At 36.9% G+C, this 22,927-nt stretch overlaps 1 protein-coding gene across 2 annotated transcripts in view; it reads left to right on the top strand.

The window, feature by feature from the left end:
- The window catches only part of trpc3 (transient receptor potential cation channel, subfamily C, member 3), a 162,507-nt gene extending 144,830 nt beyond the window's left edge, over nt 1-17,677 (top strand). For both annotated transcript variants that reach the window (XM_028802014.2, XM_051928638.1), the window contains 4 exons: nt 7,213-7,422; nt 9,455-9,538; nt 15,420-15,495; nt 15,588-17,677. In XM_028802014.2, the coding sequence (XP_028657847.1) occupies nt 7,213-7,422; nt 9,455-9,538; nt 15,420-15,495; nt 15,588-15,721 (504 nt within the window). In that variant the 3' untranslated portion in view covers nt 15,722-17,677. The remainder of the gene's footprint in view (nt 1-7,212; nt 7,423-9,454; nt 9,539-15,419; nt 15,496-15,587) is intronic.
- The last annotated feature ends 5,250 nt before the right edge of the window (nt 17,678-22,927 follow it).

Genomic DNA, 22,927 nt, shown 5'->3' with positions numbered 1-22,927 from the left:
GACAGATTTCGCTAACACATGTAGAAAGTTGTGTTCTATTGTTCAGGTTCCTTGTCCATCTGTAGTGCTGTTGCAGTGTTTTGATGTCTAATATGTGATACTGTCTTGATGGAAAAAAGCACATCTGCTGACATTTACTGGTCAGTTAATCCTTTGCTTCTTTTGTGTATGGTGTCTCTTTCTTGTGCACCTCATGGACTTGTTGTGGCTCCAACATCAAACTTTGTTGCGGGCTGTTTTCCTCTTCTGAGATCCAGTTACAAGAATTCCCATTGGCACAGAGAGATACTAAAGCTATTTGTTGCGGACTTTGCCTTTAAGCAATTGGGAGGCTGCTATGGAGTGGATGTTTAATCCAGAGAAAGAACAGATGTAAAGAGTAAGAAATCTGGTATTCACATTTAGTTGTAAATATAGGAAGGTTAACTGTTCATAAAGTTCTTATGTGTACCTAAATTCCAACATTTTGGGAGACAACTGCTGCATAGGTTTGTGTATCCAAGCTTCGCAGAAGTGCATTATGGCCTCTATCCCTGCTGACAAGGCTAAAAACAGTATCAGCAAATTATGATTAATACTCCATTATCTGATGGTAAGGGGGGGCCTGTCTAGCAGTTCCACAGAATCATTTTGTAGCTGAATGAAAAATTTCTGTTATGTATGGCCACCAGAGGGTGCTCCAGCTGCCCAAACCCTGACACAGACAGGGACAGACACAAGTCTTACCACACAACATTGCTTTATTACTGTGGTGAAGCACTTTTGTCTTGTTCCACGCTGCACAGCACAGTACAAGCACCAATAATGCAAGGCAACACAGTCCTTCTTTCCTTCCTTCTCTTCCTCATTCCACCTCCACTCCTCCTCTGGCAAGCTTTATCCCTCTTCCTCCCAACTCCGGCTTCCCAAGTGAAGTGAAGCAGCTTCATTTATGCTACTCCGGGGTGTGCTCCTGGGAGTGCACCAGGTGGCTCGTTAGCTAGATCACTCCCAGGTGTGGTGGAAGCCCAGGGCGGGGCTCTGCAGTTCCCCCTGGCGGCCCCCACAGAACCCTACAGGGTTGTCCCAAACTCCAACTCCCATGAAGTCCTGCAGGAATCCGCACCCTCTAGCGCTCCAGGGGAGGCAGTGTCCTGTGCACATCTGTTTCCCCAGCCCTTCCTTTATATCAGCGTCCTGGCCATCTGTCACATAGGACAGAGATGGGGTTTGATACTAGTTATTAAGATTTCCATCCAGGGAGCTAAAGTGACAGTCTCACTTGCTGTGCCAAAGTAAATGAGGGCACTGCCACGTTGTCCTATAATATGATACAGCAGTACTTAATTAGGTTTTTGTATATCCAGGAAGCATTAACTGACCCAATGACTATGTACAGAATAAGGAAATATAAACATTCATAGCTGTGGAGATAGAAATTGCAACATGAGAGAGTCTGTCTGATGGTTTTGGACAACTGTAGAGCGTAATTGCATCCAAGATGAAACCAATCACCACTCATCCATGATGGGCTAAACCAATGGGAAACTGTTAACGTTCAAAAGTGTGTAACTTTTATACTCAAATGCTTAAGTAAGTTATCAATTATATTCATAAACAATGAATGCATATTTTTTCAGAAGTCACTGGAAGTTAGAAAATGTTGCCTATTATATAAAACTAGCTGTGTAAGTCGGTCATGGAAACTATTGAAATTGTCAGAAAAAAAACTGAAATGTAGAGATGTCAGGTACTTGAAAGGAACTAGTCTGGGCATCTCTCTCCTAGAAGGTTTCGTTTTGCAGACATGCTCGCATCGTTTATGCATTAGCGGCTAAGTGTCTGTCTTTCGTCCGAGGTTTCATGTTGCTGATGTGCTCACCTCGCTTCTGTAATAGATGCCGTTTTTGCCAATAAATGACATAATCCAGAAATTAACGTAGTATATCTCAACATACTGCCGTAGACGTTGCCTTGCTCATTTGGAATACCATAGCAAACACCATCCCTCCATTGTGCTGTACTGAGGTAGGGGTAGGGGTCAAAGGGATATTGAAGGAGTGGACAAAGTCACCAGAAACAAACTAGGATACATTTGTTTGATATATCTGTTAGTGAATACCTGATGTGGGTGTTTGTGTGTACATAAGTGTATCCTGCAATGGACTGACACAGTGACTAGTGCTTGGTGCTGCCAGGATAGACTCCAGTTCCCACAATCCTGCCCTGGATTTTGATAACAAAATGGACAGACAAAAAATATAAAATCAATAAAGTAATATATATTTTACTCTTTTTAATAAGTTACTAACAGTCATTTACAAATGTTTCATCACAAAGTATGAAACAAGCAGCCAATTTTTGTATTTTATAAAACAGACGGTGACACAATGTTTTTGGATTACATGTCTCATTGACAAGGTTGCCGAAGGGAGAATTTAATATTTTTCTTCTTTTGAATTTTATACTGTCTAGTAGCCAGGCACATGTAGTTCATTTTTATGTAATTTAAATAATTTTAGAAGAATATTGTATCAGCCCTCTAGCTAATATTCTAGCTTGAATTTTCTGAAGCTTTCCGAACATATGCTCAGCGTTTCACACCTTCCAACACCGTACAGCTGCGTCAGTCTTATTTCTGCTACAAATTAATAAACATAAGTACTAAGTATGAATTATTAAAAGTGAGAATTTGTTTGTGACATCAGTTTGCAAAAAAATATTTTGTGTAAGATGGAATGAGCAAAGAGTCCATGTCATTAGTAAAAGTTTAAATGATTTTGTTCAGTGACCCCTTTGTCATATACCCTTGACCTGTGTACTCTTACAGGCCATAAGAGTTTATTATCAATAAAGGCAAGCTGACACTTGGACCCTCCTTGTTAGGTGCTCCCAACTATTAGCATAAAATATTTTTTAAAGCAAGACTCATCTCTATGCCCATATATGACAGTTTTGACATTACTTATTTAAGTATTTCTTTTAGAATGGTTTTATTTAAAAAAAGTATTTGCCCTAGGTCTTCCCATGCATATTCATAACAGATCTATATCTGAAAAGCTTAATTAAAATGGAAAAGGTGTTTTCTTTCAGAAATGATCATGTTCCTTTGATGCTTTATCAGTGGTTCCCAAGTTCAGTCCAGGCAGTACACTCTGGCTGCAGATTTTAATCTTAACCAACATTTACCTTTAATTCTAACTCCTTTTTTAGTTGAATGAACTGTTATTTCCCATTTGCTATATTTTGTCATCAATGGGGAAATTATAAAACTGGAACTGCTCAATTTATATTGACATGTATCAAGCATTTTTGTATATTATATGGAGATAATTTAGTATTTTTTATTGTGATATTAAACATTTTCATCATTACAATTATGATTATGTTCTAGATATATCAGTCATTTCCTTATTTATTTATTAATGGACAATGCTATTAAGTATGATACTCAAGTAAGTACATCTACTCCAGAATTCACAATGATTTGCCCCAGTCGTTATTAATTGTCACATTTAGACAATATGAAAAAAGTAAATGCTACAGAACAAAAGGTAAATTTATGGAAGAATGACATAACAGAGTTCATATTTTCAAAAATTATGTAAAAATATTAACATTTGTAAATTTCTCATGAATGAACTATATACAGTATGTCACTCTCCTGCATTTTTCTAAATGCAGAATGAGTAGACAAAAAAAACAGCTAATTAAGCAATGAGATCGGTTTAAGGTAAAAAAAATTATAGATTATGAAACAGGAGGCCCCAAGGATGAGTGTATGTTTGGCACAATGCCTTAGCATTCACTGTTCATGTTAGGAGGCCTTGCATATATGCTGTAGTTGTTCTTGTCTTCTTTCACCACTTATTATTAATTTAAATTAACTACATCTACATGTTTTAAACTGTGCCATATAGAATCAACACTTATATTATGGTAATGCCAAATATGGTTTGCTAATGTTTCCCAGTGTGTGTAAAAGCGATATAATCAGTGGTGGACCTTCATTTTTGGTTCCCTGAAGCTTGAACTGTTATAGGGGCCCCTTCACAAACAACAATTAGGTCTGCATAACCACCGTTCATAAAAACAATAGGCTTAAGCTAATCTAACTCTTGTTTCACCTTTATTACTTACCTAATATTTCTAAATATAACATTTAGTTTTGTGTAGGGTTAATTTAAAAATTGTATCCTTATGAACACTTTATTGAAAAAAATTCTTGTCTAGATCACTATCATGAGTGCCATCATGTTGAAAAAGCAATCAACAACTCTCCTTTTTTGTTACAACATGTCATCTATTGTTTGTATCTACCAAAAAAGATATTTTTCTTACCTTTTAATTTTTACTGTATTTTAATTTACAGGGACAAAATAGTTATTTATTGTAATAGTATTATATGCTTAGTATAGTATTAATATATTTCAAGGCTTTATAGGATTATTTGTGTAAATAAAAAGTGACTGAAATGTTGTCTTTTACAATGACTGTAAGCAACGAAATATGCTTTCATTTTTATGGCTAGCCTGAGATAAACAGTTTTAGTAAAAAATGTAATATTTTCTTTTCTATCATAAAAGTTAATAGTGGTTTAAATAGTTTTTATTTATTTTATATTAAATGTATTCAAAAGGAAAAATCCTTATGTTTTTTCAATTACAGCTATCGCAAATAATACTTTAATAACATTTTTATTTTTAACTACCATTTTGTATTGAATAACTATATTATTAATATTATTTTTTAAAAACCCCTTCTCATGTGGACTAAAGTCGCTACTCAGGCCTTTTGGGATTTGGGGTCCTGAAGCTTAAACTTAATTAGTTTCATAGTAGATCCAACTCTGTATATAATGTCTACCTAGCATCAGTGTACTACTGAATTCTAATTCTGTCCTGGAAATTGTGTGGTGTGTTTTATGAAAATGCTGTAAAATAAGAGTCTTTTTTGTCTGATTGCATTTGCGTGCTTAGCCATCTAATGTTTATCTGATGTTGACTTTGAGTTGTATTGTTTGAACATTTAAAATTGAAAATATGAATGTGTCCTTCTAAATTTGCACATTCACCAAGCAAAAAGTGTTGAATTGTTTTGCTATGGTTTCCTTTGATGTCAACTTTGCTCTCCCTTTTCCTCTGTCTGTGCCATGCTCTGGTTCTGTTCTCTAATGTTAACATTGGTTGTACATCAGGAAGCTTAAATTTCAGCCACACTTTTTGCCAAACACTGACACCGTCTGCTAGGTGACTGTGTGCCATAATGCCTTTTGATATGTTGCATGCTTGGTGTCCTTCTCCATCCCACTTGCCTTTAGTGTGCACGCATGTTGAAACTGATCAGCTTGCAGCAATTCTATGGATATTATTATGGTGGGCGGGAATGTCTCTGACGATGTGAGATCTAAAAGGCAGCTCTTAATGTAAGAAGACTGTCATTGCAACCACTTGCAGCAAAGCTAAAACTTTATGTGATTCAGCAGTACACCTTTGAACAACTGTGTGAAAGCAAAATACATTTTTGAAGCAACATGTTATTAAGCAAATTTTTAACTTAAGCAAACAGTAATGGTGGGAATTACTGCTCTGTAAAATTTGCCCCACAATTAATCAAGAGAGGTACACCATGTATAACACAAAGAAGCATGGCTTCCTTACACTGTCACAAATGTGAAAGAAAAAGGTTTGCACGACATGAGCTTGCTGTATGTACAATATATAACATTCCAAGTTTAAAGTATTATTTGTCAAGTGTAGAGTGGCACAGTGGAGCAGACATTAGTACAAATGCAAGAAGGCACAAGTGTTCATTTGGAAACCACATTTTCTGATTCAGGAAACTCAGATGAGAACACTTTTGTTAACTGAATACTTTTGACTTTTACTGGGGAAAAGTAAAACTTTCCAAAGTTTCCTGCTCTGTGGTCATTATGTTCAGGTTCCCCAGAAAGAAAGAAATATTTAAGCTTATATACTGTACATGCCTATTTCAAGAAAACTATGTGCATGATAACATTTTATCAAAATTATCATGAAAATTTAGAGTTGCAATTTAAATCTTATATTACATGATTTGTTCACTGTTTGATTCTGCATTTTATTCAGAAGACAAATTATTGAATGAGAACAAAAGTTTTGTTCCAACATTAAATTAGATCCAGAGGCAGAGGTTCGATCCAAGGACACAGAAACAATAGGAACTATTATTCAACTAGACAATATTTTGAATAAATTCATGTGCCAGTTTGGCCTTGGCACTTAGCAGAATAGCCAAAGAATGGCTGAAGGATGTTGGCTTGTACAGATCAGTAAGCTGTGTGGGTACCCATCTTGTACAAACTTTACCTCAAGTCATCATTTGCTTCGGGCATGTGCAGATCCATAGTTGATATCTAAATGTTCAGTGGACAACGTAGTCTATTGGTCTTCTCTGTGGGCTTCTGTGTGTATTGTTTATGGTCGACCAGATCAAGCATGTCCGTGCCTCTTTAAACCTTTCTACCCATTCATAAACATTTTGTTGTGTCATGTTGGTTTCACTTCCATACCGAGCTAAGTAAGTGAGAAACATGGTGAGTTTCAGCAGGTTTCACTCCCTATGCCCAAAGAAATTCACTATGACACATTGTTCAACCATGGTGCAATCCGACCGCAAAGGCTTATGGGTAGATGAAACATGCACAGTGCAGTGCCCTGCCATTAATCTAGTTGAAGCCAAGGTCAAATGAACATGGGCGGTTGTGTAATAGCACAAATAGTGTATTATTGATAATGGTGTGTAACAAGATAGGCTCACTTTCTGACACTTTTCTCTCACTTTTTCTGATTGTTTGTTACCTGTCTTATGCCTAGTGCTGCTGGCATAGGCTTCAGCTTTCCACAACCCCGCAACAGAAATAGAGAACTCAGAAAGCAGATTAATATTAAGGATTATGAAATTAGTCCTTAATTATATTTATTGTTTCCTTTAACAATTCACCATAGATAATGGCATAATCTTATTGTATTGTAAGGAACATGACAAGGTAAGGTAATTATTTCAGATAATAATAATAATAATTCATTACATTTATTTTGAGGTTAAGATAGTAATATTCACTGATCATGGTGCCTGAGAGTCGCAACGTTTTGCTTGTTTATTAGCATATGCAAGTAAGAATTTATTGACACTATGAACAGTATTAACATTCATAAAATATTTATTGTATGTTAAATACTTATTTTAACAAAGGATGATGCTGATGTGGAATGGAAGTTTGCCAGATCTAAACTGTGGCTATCATATTTTGATGATGGAAAAACATTGCCCCCTCCATTCAGCCTAGTGCCGAGCCCAAAATCTTTCTTTTACTGCATTATGAGAGTGGTGAACCTTTTTAAGTGCAGACGAAGAAGATTAAAGAAAGATGTTGAGATTGGAATGGACAATTCAAAGTCGAGGGTATGTATTCTATTACAAATACCGCCTTGATCCATAATATCTCTTTCTGAAACTGTGTAAAATCATAACCTGCATGCTTTAAAAAACTTCTTTTTATTTGTTGTTAATAGATAAGTCTAGTAACACAACATGACCAAGGGAAAGCTATAAAAAATATAAATAATCAAAAAACACTGTGTAGTCTGCTTTCCTTTTAAGGAAGTTTATAAGGAAGCTTATAGTTGCCAATACCAGCTATTCTATGTGATAAAGCATAGAAATTTCTGAAGCAGAGGTTTGCCGAGTTCTTTAACATAATATATTTGTTAAGAGTACCAACTTGGTCTCAGAAACAGTGGCCTGAATAGCAGCAGGGAAGCTTGAGGAAAAATTAGAGCCAAGGTTTCATTCCTTAGTCTCCTCTACCAAATGCAGCAAACCTTAGCTAAGGGTGCTTGTATAATCAGACATTTTAAAAAATGCAATGAAACAATACAAACCTTTCCAGTTCTTATAGCTTTTATCAGGTGAAGTTTTGCCTTTATTTTTGCTTGGCTTCTTCTCTTCAGCTCCTTGACATTTTTATTCAAGATGGAGCTACTTTTGTACATATATCGAACAACTGAACAGTGTGGTACTTTTGTATCTCACAAAGTAATATAGAGAACAGCTGCACAAATATTATTTTTAACTTTCTTATTTTAGTCATACAATTCTTTATATTGTAAGGATTCTTATTAAAGAGGTATAGTAGGTAGACAGAGGAACATAAAGCTTAATATTTAGCTCTTTTGTTTTTATCTTTTTATCTCACTCAATTAGTTATCCCAACCCACCAGTAAAATAATTCAGTTCTTAAATTCAGCAAAAAACAGAGCCGTATGCTATTTCTATTTTAAACTGCTTGCTGTTTCTGTAGTATCATTTTGTTATTTGATAAAATAGTCTACATCTGTGTGTATAATTGCGTGAAGTTACATATAGATGTATGATTCAGATATTTCACATAAGTACAAGTAAGTAAATAGCCCATTTGTGCAATTAAATGTTTTATGATTTTTAAATCAGTCAGAGGCAGAAACAGAGAAGAATGAAATCTGCACCAATTTTAACATGAAAGTAAAAGAACCCACCCCCGAACCCAATAGAAATCTATCCTTGCATATTCATTAAATGCAAGATTATATTTTTAAAAGAAAAGAGCTGAGTAGCCTGATATAAAAGGAAACCCTAACAAAGGAAAAGCAGAAGTCTATAGAAATTAAGACCTAGGATTGCAGCAGTGGCCAGATTGCACTGATCTAATTGTGCCATATCTCTCCGTTTTTAAAAGCTAGATCCCCTATTGATGATTTCTGAGAAAGTTTGGTATTGTCCAGTCTTAGCACACTGCTAAGAAACTAATTGTCAGACACTATTGCAAATTTTTTACTCAGCAATTATTTTAAATTCTTTTAAGAATAAACATGCTTCAATAGACTAACACCCCACTCAAGGCTGGATTCTGCCTTGGGCCCAAAGCCGTGTGGATTGCAACTGGCTTCCCAGGACCATGAAGTCGATATGTGCAGCCCATGTAACTTTCAAATGCTTAAATAGGTTTACATTTAAAGCACAAACAGGGAAGGTGGCTCACTCAGGTTTACACTGTGAGTAAAAGGCAGGGATCAAACTGAAATCCTTGCAATTTAAAGTCCGGTCCCTTAGCTACTCAGCCACTCAGCCTACTAATCTCAACTCTAGTATGTTAAAATCCGAATTGGGGAGAATAGACCTATATATTTTGTTCATTTTTTGTGTTTCTGATTGTATTTTTTGATGCCAATTGACTTTATCGCATCCTGCTTTTCAGAGTTACAAGGATAAGCAATGGATCTCCTAAACTCAGTAATGAAATAAATGAGTTTAGCAAACAGATGGCTATTACATTATTATTAAATTAGAACTATTTTATACATTAAACCATCAATTAATGTCAGAGTGTGAAGATTTGCATCTGTAGTGCCTTTTTTTCCTACATTCTAATAATAACTTTACATTTCTTTATTGGTAGTTGAACTTGTTCACTCACTCGAATCTGAAAATTGCAGAATCACACAGTTTTAACAGCATACTCAATCAACCAACCCGCTACCAGGTAAGTAGTCTTTTTATCATGTTCTTTTACTGATTCCATGGTGTCCACTTTATTGTAAAGCATGATTGTCAAAAATATTTTCTTGCAATATTCTCTGAGTGTATCAGCAGTGTTTGGAAATAATAAATAAATGCAACTTAACAGTGGGGCCCTACAAAAGACTGCACAGAAGTTGCCTCGTTTCATTTCCAGGGTGAGTGAATCAGCCAAAATGATACAAAGCGCAGGATATACAGTTGTCCTGTCACCTAATCTTTAAAAACCAGCTCCCCTACTGAAGACAAACTCTTTCTTCAACATGCTGACATATTATTTGCGCCTGCTGCCCTCCAGCATACAATACTTTACAACAAAGGTTTCTGTGAGTTCTGAATCAGTACAACTCCAGAGTCATAACAGCCACCTACATAACCAAGACCTAGGTTATGCATACTGCAGCTCAGTTCAAATTTTTTTATTCATGTGACACAGATCTGATCTCAACATTAGAATACTTTTCAGATAAGATTTAGAACAGTTTTGTAGGTGGTACTAAATTTGGTGCAGAATTATGGTACAGTGGAACCTCGGGTCACGAACGTCTCTGAACACGTACAAATCGGGTTACGACCAAAAAGTACGCCAAACTTTTGCATCTGTTCACGACCACACACTTGGGTGACGAACAAGCCAGTTTCCCTTCTGGTTTGTACGCGCCAATGATTTCCGCACGTGTTTAGTCTCTCCCTGTGCATTCGCTGTGAACTCTTTGTGCTCTATTTCGTTTCCTTTCCGGTTCGTACGCGCCGGTGATTTACGCACGTGTTCAGTATCTCCCTGTACAGTACATTGTTCTCAGTCAGACGTGCATCGCGCAGAGGGATTTTGTGGTATAGCGGGTCCACAGCTTGCGTCAAGAGGCCAGTTTTAAATAAGTAATCGCCGTGCCTGCAGCTTAGCGAGGGGGCGTGGTGGTTGAGTGGCTGAAGCAGTTCCAGGGAAATTCGTGGTATGGGAATTTCTCACCTAAGTGCACAGGTGGGAAACTGTCCAAATCCGTAATTGGTCCTGGGGCTGCTGATTGCTACAGCTGCGACGTCCTCTTCATAAGAAGCGCAAGGCGGCTAAAGGGAGGAAAAAGACAGGAAAGACGGAGGTTGCAGAGTGAGGAAGTAAGCAGGAAGCAGTGTGGAAAGAACTGGTGTGAGCAAGCGAGCGCGTGCTCGCAGGCAGGCAGCTGGACAGTGAGCCCAAGCAGGGGTGTTTGGCCGACACTCAGTGGGGCAGAAAGAAGCGGTCACTCCAGCTGAGCGATCAAGGAGCTGGAGTGACCAGAAGAAGGACAGCTGGGCGCATAACGCCGAGAAGGCAGCGGGAGTCGTGAGGCTTGGGCGGTGAATTCCCTGACGTGGGCATCCTGGTCGCCAGGGAAGCCAAGTCTCAGTCTGGAGAGTGCGCGACCGAAGCCAGGGGTCGGGAGGCCTCCAGATGAGAAGGAAGAAGGAAGGACAGCTGCAGGTAGAGTGGCTCCCCTGTTGCGAAGCCTGGATAGGGAGAAGCAGGGTGGTCACCAGTTAAAGAATGCACCGGGCTTGTTTTTAAGTAGACTGCTTCCAGCATTGTTTTAACTTCGTTGTATTTAATGAAGACTTTTTTCTATTGGATTTTAACCTCCACTTCACTTCTGTTTTTATTGGGTTATTTATTGAAGGATTCTGAAAGCACTGCACTTTATTTAATTTGGACTTTGTTTTTAATTGTTGTTTTGTTGATTTTCATAAAAGCACTTGGCACTTTTTGCACCATCCCCTTGCTCCATTGTAGTGCCTCACTGTTGTGCTCATTTGTAACATTACCGACAGTTTAAGGGCTCCTGAAAGCGAGATGGGAGCATGCAGCGAACCTGCATCATCACAGACTGTACCTCAAAACTGTAATCTCCTCCCCACCCAGTTCCTCCTCACTTCTTTCATGCCAGAACTCAACTCATGCAAGGTTAGTTTTCTTTCGTTTGTTTACGGTTAGTTTTTGTATAAATTAAGGATTTTTCAAATGTTCATTTTTTTCCCCTGTGCTTAAGTGTTTACAGCAAGCGGTTTGTAAGGCTGTAGCATGAACTCTTGCAATGTTAGTTTTCTCTGTTCAAAGTTTTCTCAGTGTTATTCAAAGTTTTTACATTTAGTTTACTATTACACTGTGCATTCTATGGTATAATGAACTATTTTTGTGCTTAAAAATCTTTAAAAAAAATATATTTACATACAGTTCGTACGGTCCGGAACGGATTAATTGTATTTACATACAATCCTATGGGGGAAATTACTTCGGGTCACGACCAAATCAGGTCGCGACCAGAGTTTTGGAACGAATTATGGTCGTGACCCGAGGTTCCACTGTACCTACATTTTAATGTTTGAATCAGAATTATCTGGAAATGTATCCTTTTCAACTAATTTTATCTCAGTATTTACCCAACCTTCACAATTTCTCTACACTGTAGAGAAATCAATATAACAATAATAATAATTCATTACATTTATATAGTGCTTTTCTCAGTACTCAAAGCGCTATCCACACAGGGATATGGATAATTCAATTTTTATTCATGGTTGACTATTCGATCACATCTGTCTAATGATTTTGGATTCTCCTGGAAATTATGCCAGGGTTTCATTTATAGGTTTTAGATTTGCATTGAATACTATTATTCCATCTTTACTGCAGAACGAGCTCTCCCAGCTGAAAGTACTTGTTTTCATCTGTCAGTAGATTATAGACTTCCTATCTAACAGCAAGGCAACAGGTGAAGCTTGGGAGACATTTGTTTGACCCCTTGACCACCCCTCAAGGCTGGATACTGTCTCCACTGCCCTTGTCCTTATATACCAATGACTGCATCTCCGGCCATCAGTCTATTAAACGCTTGAAGTTTGCAGAGTCGGCCTATAGGAGTAAAGTCAATCATCTAGTGTCTTGGTGCAGCCAGTATAACCTGAATCTCAATGAGCAGAAGATAGAGGGAATGGTAAGTGATTTCAGAGGTTGTCTTATCTTATTGGCCCAAATTACACACTATGTGATTTAATAGTAGACACAGTGGAATTTTTCCATTTCTTTGGTACTATTATTGCTCAGGATCTTAAGTGTGAGTTAAACATTAGTTTACTCATTAAGGAAGCTCACCAGAGGATATTTTTTCTTCAGCAGCTGAAGATGTTCAACCTGCCATAGACAATACTGGTACATTTTAACACTGCCATCATTGAATCCATTCTCACTTCCTCCATCACAGTCTGGTATACTGCTGCTACAGTTAAAGATAAGGTCAGATTGAGTTGTATCATCCAAAATGCAGAAAGGTTGATTGTAATCACTCCAGGATTTACCCTAAGTTCTTGTCTATAAGCCGCGGCTTATCTAAGGAAAAAAGTTGTGAAAATGAAAAAATAGAATATCGGCTTATACATAAATCCGGCTTATACAGTAATCCCTCCTCCATCGCGGGGGTTGCGTTCCAGAGCCACCCGCGAAATAAGAAAATCCGCGAAGTAGAAACCATATGTTTATATGGTTATTTTTATATTGTCATGCTTGGGTCACAGATTTGCGCAGAAACACAGGAGGTTGTAGAGAGACAGGAACGTTATTCAAACACTGCAAACAAACATTTGTCTCTTTTTCAAAAGTTTAAACTGTGCTCCATGACAAGACAGAGATGACAGTTCTGTCTCACAATTAAAAGAATGCAAACATATCTTCCTCTTCAAAGGTGTGTGTGTCAGGAGCACAGAATGTCACATAGATAGAGAAAACAATCTCTAGCAAACAAATCAGTGGTGCTGTTTGGCTTTTAGGTATGCGAAGCACCGCGGCACAAAGCTGTTGAAGGCGGCAGCTCACACCCCCTCCGTCAGGAGCAGGGAGAGAGAGAGAGAGAGAGAGAGAGAGAGAGAGAGAGAGACAGAGAGAGACAGAGAGAGAGACAGAGACAGAGTTTGTTTTTCAGTCAAAAATCAATACGTGCCCTTCGAGCTTTTAAGTATGCGAAGCACTGTGCAGCATGTCGTTTCAGGAATCAGCTTTACAAAAGATAGCAACGTGAAGATAAACTTTCAGCATTTTTAGACGAGCGTCCGTATCGTCTAGGTGTGCGAACAGCCCCCCTGCTCAATCCCCATACGTCAGGATCACAGATAGTCAGCGCAAGAGAGAGAGAAAAGTAAGCAATCTAGCTTCTCAGCCATCTGCCAATAGCGTCCTTTGTATGAAATCAACTGGGCAAACCAACTGAGGAACCATGTACCAGAAATTAAAAGACCCATTGTCCGCAGAAATCCGCGAACCAGCAAAAAATCCGCAATATATATTTAAATATGCTTACATATAAAATCACAATTTAAATGACCGCTACGCGCGCGTGTTGACTCGGCGACGCCCAGAGCAGAAAGAACGCGCTCCGGCCGCGCCATGCGGGGAGTGAGAGAGACGCCAATATCTCACACTCTCTCCCCCCTTAAAGAAATTAAATGGGTGCGAGTGAGACCACTGACCTCCCTCTCTTCTATTAGTTATAGGTTATAGTACGTTCGGCTTATCCATGAGTCCGGCTTATCTATGATAAGATTTTATTTTAAAAATTCGTATGATTTTTGGTCTCCGGCTTATACACGAGTCCGGCTTATAGACAAGAACCTAGGGTACCTTCTACCAGGATTGACAAGTATGCAAGTAAGATCATAGATGGCAGTAACCAGCCTGGACATGAACTATCGAGGACATTTGCCTTCCAGCAAAAGAATGAGGTCTGTTATGACAAAAACCATTTAAGTATTTTATATAAATATGTATGGGCCCTCTTGACTGTTAACTTGTTTATTCAATCACATTGTCTTGGACTTATTCTTACTTTTTTCTCTCTTTTTATGCATGTAGGGGCAAGTGCACTATGTCATATTCCTAGTACATGTAAATGCATATTGGCAATAAAATGAGATTCTGATTTTGTTTTTATTAATTTTGTGCATGATTGAAGATAGACATCTCTACACTACACACTTACATTGGATGTGGATTGCTTGCAGAACCTATTTCAACAGTCAAACACAAAAATCAAATCTGAACAAAAAATCAAAATCAAGTCACATACAGTGTGAACATAGCTTTAGAGTTTTCCAGAACTTCATTACCACATAAATGCATTAGGTTTCAGAAGCAAAACAGTATCCCACCATAATTTAGGAGATCTAGTTTATTCGTCCAGTGACAACAACTACGCCATGTGAAACTACAGTTATTGTTCACTTTCAGAGTTGGTAGGAAATTATTATCTGCTTTTATCCTGAAATGAAGGATTGGTGTCTAATATCCAGCTGAGAATTTCCAGAAGCTGTATTGACTCTGGAAGGGTTCAACAGATGATCAGTAAATGTAAGTCACATGTAGAGTCTTAGACTGCTTTCGTGCCGTCCCTTCACAAATAACTATTTGTTGCTCATCTATTAATAATTTCTTTTACTGTTTATTAACAGTAATTGAAATTACTGTTAAATGGTGGGCAGTATTGTGACACTGCTGCCTCATCACTTGAGAGACCTGGGTTTGATCAATGTCCATGTCTGGATGAAGACTGTAGATTCTCTCAATGTTGCAAAGGTACTGAAGTGATATGAAAAGCTGGTTTTTCCCTAATGCCCAATGCTACAGAGGGTAACCTTCCATGACCCCATAACTGAGATGGTGCTTTCAGAGAACAGATAGAATATAATGCAGGGTGTGTCTCATGACACAGATATAAAGTGTTGGAAATTTCTACCTATGCTTAGATTTTCATTAGGTTTTTTAGGAAAAAAATAAAATGACTGCACTGAATTGTAATCAATGTTTGCTTTATTGTCGTTTCCAGCAAATAATGAAACGTCTAATAAAGCGATATGTGCTTAAGGCACAAGTTGATAAAGAAAACGATGAGGTCAACGAAGGTATGAGATTCTATAAAGTTCTTATTTCTCTACCCTCATTCAAAAAAAAAAAAAGAATTGGCTTTTCCTTACTGACTTGTCTTTTTTTTCAGGTGAGCTAAAAGAAATAAAGCAAGATATATCCAGTCTTCGATACGAACTTTTGGAAGACAAGTCCCAAGCAAGTGAGGAACTGGCGGTTCTCATCCAAAAACTCAGCGACAAGCTTAATGCCAGCACCACATGATGTGAATAACACAAGACACCTCCATAACTGGAAACTTGTAACCTGCAGAATTGGATTTTTTTTAGCAAAAGCACTTTGTCATATTTGGAATGCCTTTGTTTCTAACAGAAGGGACGTTCCAAATATTTTGCTTTTAACAATCTCTTATTTGTGAATCCTTATATATAACGCCAATGTTAGAAACATCTTAGACTCAGTGAGTTGCCATTTTCATATACTGCAGCCTGTCTGCCTTTTTTAAGTTGGTCTTGTAGAGACTATTTTCACAAAGGAATCTTGAGACATTTAAAATGATTAAGAGATAAATGCTCTATTCAACAATTTTAAATGATATTTCTCGATAGAGGTATGCAGTGACATTGAGAGACTGTTGACATGTGCAGTTTTTTGCTCTCACTATCATTCCCTTGCCTATTTAGGATTTTTTTTTCTGTAGGAAAAACAAAGAAATGTGTTACTTTTTTAGCATGTAAATACATCTGATTTAAAGCAAGAGCACAATATATGGCAATAATGCTTCTGACCAGAGAATGATGCAGCGTGTTTAATTTAGTCAAGTCAGTGTAGTGGTTTTGCACAGTAATAAGATTATTGTACAGGATCTGCTTCCATCTAACAAGGAAGCTCCCATAATTAAACTTCCTTAGTGCTGTGTTATCTCAAGTCTGACGCCTTCACAACAGACATAAGAAGGAGAAATAATAAAATAAGGAAGATTTCCATGTTTCATTCAGATCAGCACTTGTGGTAGGTGTAAAGTCAAATATTTTTAAATACTTCATTAATTTAGAAATCTTAACATTATACTTAATTTAATAAGCTGGAATATTTTACTTCTTTAAAACACTGCTTTTGGCAGTGAGTAGTTCTTTTTTTATCGTGCAAGGTTTGTAATCTCCTTCTTTGTTATTACAAAGAAACAAGCACAGGCTTTCATTTAATTTAAAAAAAAGCAGGAAAATCCTTCTAATAAAAAGAGTGTCATAAATATGGTATTTGTTAATCTAGATAAGTATATTAACTCATCATATTCTTTAACCTTGTGTTTCAGTAAATCAGCTTTTGCATAGCTGTGGTCAGGGAAAATGATCGAGAAAGTAAGTCATTTTTCTACATGTTGCTTTTTAGGTCTTTCAAAAGAAAAAAAGAAAAGAATAAGACAGGTTTTTAGTGATTTAACTGAGCACTACTCACCCAGTTGGGTGTTTTATATTTATTATATTTATTATTATATTAGGTTTTGAGTATTGTGAAAATAAAGTGTTACAAATTAAAATAAATCTTTACTTTTTTACAAATCTATGCAGGGCAAAAGAACAACTGCTGAAACCTAATCTTGGCGCGAGATTTTTAATGTAGCAAAGAAGAAAGCTCAAGTCAGTCTGATTTTGTATTGGGACTTTTTATATTGTATAACAAGAGTCAGATTTGCTTAAATTGAATTTTATGTCAGTATTCAACAAACTGTAACAACAGCAGCTGGCTATGAGAAAAAGGTAAAATGGCAAATTCTGTATATCAATACTGTTTTGTTTTTGACTTGCTGATGACACCACTACTAACAGCAATTATATTTTTACTAGATGATGCTGTAAAGAGTTTCTAAAAGAAATCTTGTCAGTGCATGACAGGTGTTAGTGAACCTCACGGGCTAAAGTACAAATGTTATTAGGAGTGTCTCAGAGGAGCAGCTCAACTGCTTATTTATTTTGAAATGAAGATGAACACTGTGACATTATCTGCTATACATTCACATACAATATAGCACGTCAATAAATGCAATTGTTTGAATTCTAACATTTAGACTGCTGTATGCTAAGATAGATGATGGGAAGTGGAAAGCATGATTCTTCTGTTATGGTGTTCCTTGGTCATTTATTCTAGTTACAAAGGCGACTTGAATTGCTGGTCTGTTTCTTGACCATCAGCTAACCACTAAGGGTTAAAGAGTCATAAAATGTATGTATGATTAATTACACAAATTAATCATCTTAGGATGATATTGTTAACTGGAGAGTACCTTTATCTTTTTTTTGTCAACTCATAGGTTATGTTCTCCTTTCGTTCTGACTTGTGTAAATGATGAAGGTAAGAAAAGGCAGACAACACTGTGAATGAGATAAAAATAGACAGCATTGAAAAGTCCTTCATTTCTGTGATAAAACAAAAAAAAATAACAGCTGTGATATGTATTTTTAATACCCTAAGGTTTAATGAAAATGTTTGCGTTTCTTTTAGAATTAATTTCATTTTTAAAAATCACTCAAGTCAGTTCAGGATTAGAATCTGGGACCTACCCATTAAATAGATGACATAAGACAAGCAGACAATGTGTTTGAATATAAAATTATCATTATCAATTCTCATTAGTCCAGGAGATAAGTGCTGATCATGATCATAGATTGAGGAGGCATACTGTCAGTGATTTAATGAGTGATAGCAATGCTCATGCACATTTAGAAACATTTATGGCAGTATGAATGAAAGTACTGCATTTTTGGTTATTGCACTGTCAAAGTGCAAAATATAATTAAACATTTTATATATGAATTAGGTCAGAGCGGTGGTTAGCTCTGCTGCTTTACTGCTAACCTTAATGTGAATAAAAAAGATGAGATTAGAAATAATTACTTTTGTTTTCATATTACAGTACAGCAGGATCGGCATGATCTCCCAGAAAACAAAGTTGAAATCTCATCTTGGTCACAGTCTGTGGAATTTCTCTGTTCTCAGGGAGTTGTTCTGTGGGTTTTTTTTCCAGGTACCCCTGTTCCAAGGTGTGCAGTTATTTTGATGTACAGTATGATATTGAATGTGTGATTACAGCAGACGATGATAGTCAAATGATGGAATGCACCTACATCAGCCAAGATTATTTTGTGGTTCACTTGATTCTGAATGGGAAGAAACGGTTTAGAAAATGAATGAATAAGCTTTATTAACCCAAACCCAGTTATAACCAGGGCTGTGGAGTCGGTAGATAAATCCTTTGACTACAACTCCTTAGTTTCTGGTACTTCTGACTCTGACTCCCCGACTCCTCTGTATTTAATATTCTAATGTATTTTCCATGTTGATTAAAGGAAGGCAACATACACATCATTTACTGGCTAGGAAGCTGACTCTCTACCATATCAGCCTGTTTAAACAAAAGATAAGAACCCCTGAACACACATCAGGCCATAGCACACACCTCTACCTACATCATTACCCTTGTTTACACTCAAATTAACTTGTTAAACACATTCTATCTTAAATAAAATGAAAACACTTTTTGTAATGTACCATAATCCAGATTACACTATGTGAATGTCAGGTTGTATAATAGCTCAGCTGAACTTCACACTAGCAGTAACACAACTATGCACTGGGCTTTATTCTTATAAAAGATAAGTACTTAATTATGACTATTGTTTGTGAAATGGGACATTTGAACTTGCTGTATTTTTTTTTCATTACAATTTAAATTTATTAGGAGTCGGAGTTGATACATTTTTGCCGACTCCAGGTACCCAAAATTGTATCCGACTCTGACTCCTCGACTCTAACTCCGACTCCACAGCCCTGGTTATAACATTAATTATTTCTAAAAATGCAACATACTGAAGAGAATTATGAAAAAGAAAGGAGTGGAATGTATTTCATTTTTTATTAAAGATTTTCCAGAACCATTTAGATTCACATTTTCTACATTTCAAGACTGACATCTAAGCACGAGCATTGTTGTCCTTTTCTTACACCACTGCTAGTAAAATTAAAACCTCTCAGCAGGTTCAATAAGTACAGTACAGAATTTACCAATTAATTCATGTGGGAACTGACAAGTGAGAGCATTTATTGACTAGTCTGATTAGAAACTGAACAGATGAAACAGAAATCCACCCTACATGATTTGACAGACTGTCGTGAAAATCCCAAGTTAATAGAAGGTATTTTATTTGATGATTATTCCCCCAGGTGGCATGGTGGTGCAGTGGTGGCACTGCTGACTTGCAGCAAGGATTTGTGTCCCTTGTGCTCCCTGTGTGGAGTTTGCAAGTTCTCCCTGGCCAAATGTTCTCTCCCATAGGCCAAATACATGTGGGTTAGGTAAACTCGCGTATTTGAACTGGCCTGTGCATGTATTTAACACTGTGATGAAGAGGTGCCCAGTCCAGGGATTGTTCCTGCTTTACACCTCATGCCACTGAGATAGGCTTCTCTACAGCCTTGCCCTGGATAATTGGAAATGGGCAGATGGATTACTCCCCCTGGTCTTGGGTTACAGTGACAGAGAAAACACACTACTGTCTTCTAGTGTTCACAAAGGCCAGATAAAGCAGACTATACTTAAGGTGATAAAGTGGATACTTTTTATTTGATGCTTAAACAGTCCTAATTAATTTGTGCTGAAATCCATACATTAAAAAACATATTAAAAATAGATGAATTTGTTTATCTTTAAGCCCAGCAGTTCTCAAACTTCGTCTAGGACTGATGCCTGTGGCTGCAGGTTTCCCTTCCAACCAGTTCCTGCTTGTAACTGGGCTCATACCATAGTTAGTTCCACATGCTATTTCTAATTTTCTTTTTTTATTGTGTCAATCAGAACTTCACAACAGGATTGTTTTTATATACATTTTTATATGAATGTATCAAGTATTGCTAGGCTTTATACACATAAATGCAAATCGCAGGTTTTCCTGATTGATGTATTGAAAACTATTAGGAAACAACAACCAGAAAAGTGTGGACATGTTATGACAATAGAGGCAGAGCACCATATAATAACAACTGATTTCATATGGGGAAAAAGAGCAAGGGAAAGGCAAAGGTGGGAATATCAGGACATTTTGGAAGATCTGTTAGAGGGAATAACACCACTGGATATAATAGAATGGGACACAGATAAGTTATTTTGGGCAACTATGTTTGTCATGACTATTAGTGATTAAGCACATTTCATCAATTCATTTGTTTGTTCATTTCATTTTGAAATATTTCAGTTATGTTAACAGGCCTAATACATACTCTGTATTTGTCCATGACAAACAAAATGAGCCTCTCTGACTTCATAACAGTGCAGAATATCCTTCTGTAAATGGAGTGGAGGTCCAGTTAGAGCTCATTTGTTTAATGAACACTGAAATTATACCTTTGTGCTATGAATTATGTGATTTGCTGAGTAGAATGGTATCAGCTAGGAATCAGATATGCGTTTTTTAATTAGACAAATAGAAATGCAATCTACAAACAAAAGCCATGCCATGTCATATTTCTGATCAGCATCACTTAGAAACAGCCACTTTCCATGACACCTATACATTTCTATGCGAGACCACAAGACATCAATTCACTTGCCATAGCTGTGCTGATGCTCAAATATGTAGCAGCCAAATTGTGGTTGATTTTCTGTGTTTGGAATATTTTCATTGTTCTTTTTTTCTAGAAGTAAATCCAAAATTTGTAAGTTGGAAAATTTCTTTCCATTTCTCTGTTTTGGAGTGGCAGAACTAATGTAAACAAAATATCAGTAGCCACCCCTTTGAATTCAGGTTTTAATTTATTTTCTCCCAAATCCAGTAATGGGCACTGAGTGATCTTTAACACTAGAACATGACTTTAAAAATCAGATTCAGGGACCCTCCGTAATTTAGATTTTGAGTCAATCAGAGCTTCCTTGCTATGCTGCCTTTCTGACTACAGAATTACTTTAGACAGGAGACAGCCAGTTGATTAAGTAAGGAGTTTCATTTAAAGCAGGAGGAAGTCATTGATTATGGTATCAGCTGCCACTCAAATCTGTAGCCAGTGTACAAAGTCTAGTGGTTATTTGTACACATAAGGATTTTTTTTATTTTGCATACATTATTAATAAAGAAGTGAATTAATTTTTAAAATTTGTATTACATTTTCAAGTTTGAGAGTGTTAAGGCTGTCTACCTTTAAAATTTACTTCCTGATAGATCTAAGTCTTTTATGAAGTTTAGACATGAAATTATTTGTTTTATGTATTATAGAATGTTTCTAGCCATTTTTATCTCTTATTCATGCATTTTGGAAGGTAGCACTATTATTTTTATTTTTAGCTACTGTCCTGCGATGCCATTTTGGTTATTCATGGGTGTCACCATTTCATTGGCTCCATGTCTAGGGTGCTGTTCTATGCATCACAGGTTCTGATGTCATTTATGCAAATGTTTAAATACTAGTAAAACACTTCAGTTATTGTCTGTGATTTGAATAACAAACAACTAAACAACCTGCTTGCATGCCCTTGTTATGTTTCTGGTTTTGAATCCTTGCTATTCTTTTTGACTTTGTGTTCTGGTTAATGTTTGGATGTTTAGTGAAATTGTACTTCTTGTCTTCACAGTAATGACCCTTTTCCTGGCTTTGACATTGATTAATTTGTCGGTCCCCTGTGTTCTATTTTTTTTTCTCTGCTCAGTTTGCTGCCAGTACAGAGAATGAGGCTCTGATTATGTCTTGGGGACCATGTAAAAAGTTGTGCTGTTTACCAAGGACACACATGACATGGAATTTCATGCAGATTTATACAACAACTCAAGCTGCCATCTGTCTGTATTTTAACCTGGAATTCCTTGCAATGTTTATGATATTGGACCATAATGTCATGTATTCTAATAGCAGAATGGCTGATATGTTATGAAATAGTCTATGCTAACATCTTACAAGCAACATTCTGAATTGGCTCTACCACTGTGTTATACAGGTTAACTGGGCAGAGTCACAAAGTTTAAGGAAAAGGGCGCTGCTGCCGATTGCAAATAAATTTATGATGCTGTTACACGTTTTAATTAGTGGAGCATGTGTAATGAAACCTCAAAGTGCCGGCCTTCTTGTGGGAAAAATTGCCTCGTAAAGCAGGTTGTGTGCACCTTGGTTGGTGTGTAGATTGAAATTAGCAATCAACAACTTTAAAGATATTGTTCTGGATAAAAAGAATGTAACATTAACTACAGTCCAAAATAAAAAAAAAAGAATCCAGTAAAGGTCAAATGCACAAGGCAATAAAGTTCATGTAAATGTATCCAAAAAACTAAACAGAAGAAGAATCTGAAAAGCTAGTAAAAGGTGTATACCAGTAAGCAAAAAGAGTTTAGTGGAGGCTTTCACACAGGCAGAATGTCCAATGCTAGAGTGAACGCCTCCTCTATGTTTCTCAGTTTTCTGAGAACCTTCGCCCCATCATGTGACTGCTGT

Source organism: Erpetoichthys calabaricus, chromosome 5 (genome assembly GCF_900747795.2).
Source record: "Erpetoichthys calabaricus chromosome 5, fErpCal1.3, whole genome shotgun sequence".
Classification (NCBI taxonomy): Eukaryota; Metazoa; Chordata; class Cladistia; order Polypteriformes; family Polypteridae; genus Erpetoichthys; species Erpetoichthys calabaricus.
Note: the sequence above shows the minus strand (reverse complement) of the source record. Positions and strands in the feature narration are given on the sequence as shown.